General features: G+C 38.3%; 1 protein-coding gene across 1 annotated transcript; it reads left to right on the forward strand.

Moving 5' to 3' along the window:
• The first annotated feature begins 2,627 nt into the window (after nt 1-2,627).
• LOC142465239 (olfactory receptor 6B1-like) lies at nt 2,628-3,584 on the forward strand. The gene has a single exon (XM_075569237.1). The coding sequence runs from the start codon at nt 2,628-2,630 to the stop codon at nt 3,582-3,584; it is 957 nt and encodes a 318-aa protein (XP_075425352.1).
• The last annotated feature ends 999 nt before the right edge of the window (nt 3,585-4,583 follow it).

Raw genomic sequence — 4,583 nt, forward strand, 5'->3', positions numbered from 1 at the left:
CAGCGCAACGCAAAATATAAATAATAGGGCGCCAAAATATAACGAGCAAAAAAATGAAAAATAATTAAAAAAAGATAAATAAAAAATAATAAGAGGAAAAAATTATTATGATTATTAATGTGCCTTAGGACCTTGGTGCCCTAGGCGACTGGCTATGTTTGCCTAATGGACGGGCCGGCCCTGACATCATATTACATTAATCATTTCTATGAACGCTGCATTTTTAGACTACAAAATCGCACTATTCCCAGTAGTTCTGCATCTTCTTTGTTAGTTCACTGGATCTCCTCCCTTAAGGGAGCAACCAAACATCCAAATGACAGAGCAGCCTCCCAGCCAATAAGAATCCAGCCAGCTGATCTGCTCACCTTCAGTGAGAGGGAATAAATAGGTCTCCAGCGCAGGTTAATTTATTAAACGGCCAAGTAGGATCCCATGGAAAGCTTCAATTAACAGTGTGTGATCCCTATTATGCACATTGTGACCGTGAAGAAAATGCAGTGGAAGGTAACACCTATATTGTTCTGCTGATCTTGGCTTGATTTTTAATGTGATAAATTATATGTTAAAGAGCAGTTGAGGATTTTACTATTTTTCACAGTCTCTGAGAAAAATCCTATTGGTCTATTTACCAAGGCAACACAACGTTTCTATTGATGCATTGTACTTCTTGCTGGTGGCTGTAAAATGTAATAAACCTGCTGATCACATTTCTGACATAGAAGTACCTTAATAAATTCAGCTAAGAGATGCAGCATAAATATACCTCTTCTTGCATTAATGTAGCTGCATGTTGTTCTTATTATATAGATCTCAATGTATAAAACGAATCTACATACATATGTACCTTAATTGAGGTTGCAAGTCACACTTGAAAATGACAAAGTTTTCTTCAGAACTGATCACAGATGACATCTAAAGCAGCTAATTGTACTGCATGAGTCCCAAAGCTAATGTCTAAACTTATTTGGGAAGACTTGTCATGTTGGTCTATAGAAGGGCTGTGTTTCTTCATTACAAAATGTCCCAATCCACAACAGAGCTGCGTACTCTATGTACAATCTATTTGTGGATATTGTTTTGGGATTCTAAAAAGCGTCCTTTATTTGGGACATATGAACACATTAATGTAAAAATTCAAACATTTTATGCACAATGTCATGACTTGTTTAGATACTCAAAAGAAAGATGTTCAGTGCAAAGCAGAGGTGTAGTTAATATGTTTATCTTCTTAGGGACACAATCTCTAATATTTTGTCCCAGTTTAAATAAATACGGTTTGTTACTTGCGTACGCCGGCCTGTACCGTCTGTCACCAATGAATCCTCATTTTAATGGAATAATTATGCTGATTTGACATTTCCTGGCATTCCTCTATTCTAGAATTAAACAAGAAGAGGTGTTGATTTGTTTCTATAAACACTTCCATTGCTTTAAAAGACTGAAAATCCAGTTAATTAAGGATTCATTGTAAGGTAAGAGAAGAAGAACGCCTTGTGGCTCAGTAACGGTGCGTGATGCTTTCATTCTGGTCTCCAACAGCTGCACTGGACACTCCACCACTGGGGTTCTAGTGGTCAAAGCATCGTCTGCGTCCTCCCTTCGGGGGATATAAAGATAGTCAAATATGTTGTCTATCTTACTAATGTGCATTGACTGACTTACCCTACTTGGGTATGTTAAATCATTGTTTAAATGTAATAATGTAATTTGCCGTCACAGTATCCAGTGTCTAATTTAAAAAAAAAGAAAAAAGATTTCCTCTATCATTGACTGGTACAAACTACAATATACAGACCCAGCGGCCACTAGGATGTTTTTAAGATTTTATGAAACTTCTTTCAAATATGCCTTTTATTTAGCTAGCATTGGTGCTATAATTTATTTCCAAAAATAAAGTTATTCAAAGTAAAGCAGATGCAATTACCCGTCAATTAGTGCCTTATGCCCTTTATTCCAATTGATTTAGATAAAGCAAAAGTATACATTCTAAATGAGTGTTAGCAAAAGGTAAATATTCGTTCACAAGTTAATATGGTGCAAAAAAGTCACACATCTCCTATGGTTGAATATAGAGCGGAGTGGGAGTCTATAAGTGGTTGAAATAAAATGATCCAAGTGAGCGTCCCCAAGTGAAATTTTTTGGTTCCTCGTGACCCTTTATCAGACGAGTCCCGAGTAGCATCATCAGACTCAGAGCTATTATTAAGAAGGATTAGCATAGGAATTTGTCATGCAGGGGCACCTCATCCCCATCTTTTCATTTCTTTTATAAAATAATTTTCAAAGATCTTTTTGAGTAAATTATTGGTGCGCACAATGTACCTTTTGATGTTTCCAAATTATTGATACTGTACATAAAAGCGAAGGAAAAAGAAGGCAAAGAAACAATTAAAACAATATCAAGGACACTTTTCTATTGAAGTTGAAGTTATTTATACAGATGTAGCAGATGTTATTACACACGTTACCGCTCCATTGAAACAACATTGTGCGATTTTGTACAAATGTCTGCTACATATGTATGTGGCAAACACGTCCCTGATTTTGTAATCTAGACATTCAGTTGAATGTGGTCTCTTTAATCATAACAGGAAACTTATTGGATGATGGCAGAAGCAGAAAACATGACAGAAAACATCAGCAACTTTTTTCTCCTGGGATTCTCCACTTCTCCGCCCATTCAAATCCTGCTCTTTTTCATCTTCTTCTTCGCTTACTTCTTGACTGTGGTGGAGAATCTGCTCATCGTCGTCATTATCTGGACTAGTTCCAAGCTGCACAAACCGATGTACTTCTTCTTGGGGCATCTGTCCTTCCTAGAGTTGTGGTACGTCACTGTCACTGTCCCTAAGCTGCTCTCCATATTCCTGGTAGAGAGTAAGCACATCTCAATCACTGCCTGTATGTCGCAGCTTTACTTCTTCATTTCATTGGGCTGCACTGAGTGTGTCCTGCTGGCTGCTATGGCATTTGACCGCTATGTGGCTATCTGCCACCCCTTGCGTTATGTCACCATCATGAGCCAGCATCTCTGCCTCTTTCTGGCACTAGGCTCCTATGTCAGTGGCTTCCTTATCTCCTTTGTTAAGGTTTACTACATTTCTCGTCTCACTTTTTGCCATTCAGGTCTCATCAACCACTTCTACTGCGATATCTCTCCTATTCTCAACCTGTCCTGTACAGACATAAAAGTGGCTGAGCTGGTGGATTTTATCCTTGCCCTGTTTATTCTTCTTGCCCCACTCTTGCTAACTTTCATTTCATACATCTGCATCCTGGTCACCATCCTGCACATCCCAACCTCTAGCGGGCGCCAAAAGGCCTTCTCTACCTGTGCCTCACACCTGGTTGTGGTTGTTATATTCTATGGGGCCGCTCTCTTCATGTATGCTCGACCCAGTAGAGCTCAGTCTTTCAACTACAACAAGCTGGTATCTGTCGTCTACACCGTGATTACACCGTTGCTTAATCCAATCATCTACTGCCTGAGGAACAAAGAGGTGAAGGAGGTTATGCGGAAACTTGGGTGCTCAAAAACTGATCAAGTAGTGCATAGAAGGGAGACTCTAGCATGTTCTTAGCTTTTAATATAATATACAAGTTTCTGGTTGTGTAAATACAAATTGGTTAGGGTTCTCGTGCATACATGATATTCTTATCTTCTTGATAAGGCAATATAGAGCTATTGGACAACCTGACTGCATGTTACATGATTCCAAGGTCCTTGGTCTCAAGAATCTGTTTAATGGTTGTATCTATTACAGATGGGCAGGTTGGCAGTTTTGAAATCCGAACACATTTTCATATCTGACCAAAATATGAGTCACAACTTGAAAATCCTCAGAATTGTTGTTTTGTTCATTTTGAGTTTTTTTTTCAATAGTTTCTTTAAGAATTGAAAACCAAAACACAAAAAATGTTTTGACCTTAGACCAGAACAACAATGAAAGTAATTAGTAATAGAAATGAGCAAAATTATGGAAATTCGTTACACATTTTTGTATCTGAACATTCCAAAAAGTTCCAAAAAGTTCCAAAAATATGTTAAAAGTTGGATTTACTTTTTCTACCAAAGATCTAATTTTTGAACATAGATTCTTTGGTGAAACTGCAAGCTGACATCCTTCAAGGTATCCACACCTTTGGTGGAGCTCCATTGTCCAGCCACTCCTAACTGATCTAACCCCGCCACTGTGCAAACATCTTTTAGGCTTGTGCACTCATTAACACTCCCCCAAAATACCCTGTAAGTTTAACTCATATGCTGTTAGTTCCTTCCCCCTGAGCATGTCCTTACCTTTTATTCAGTATTTTTTGTGTTACAAATCAGTATTTTCCTGCTAAATGACTCCCTGTTAAATATACCATACTATGAGCATATTCTGGCGGCAACCAGATGCGCCATAGCTACCTCCGGGAAAGGCCCTATGCCAAATTTAGCCAAAATAATCAATCGAGTCTGGCTAACATTCTGCTAGGAAGAAATTACATTATATTTAACAGACTATGCACAAATTCAGAAATATTTGGGGACCTGGACTAGACAGAATGGCAGAACAAGGGTTTGTAGGTCAGGATCT

The sequence above is a fragment of the Ascaphus truei genome, chromosome 13 (assembly GCF_040206685.1).
Source record: "Ascaphus truei isolate aAscTru1 chromosome 13, aAscTru1.hap1, whole genome shotgun sequence".
Lineage (NCBI taxonomy): Eukaryota > Metazoa > Chordata > Amphibia > Anura > Ascaphidae > Ascaphus > Ascaphus truei.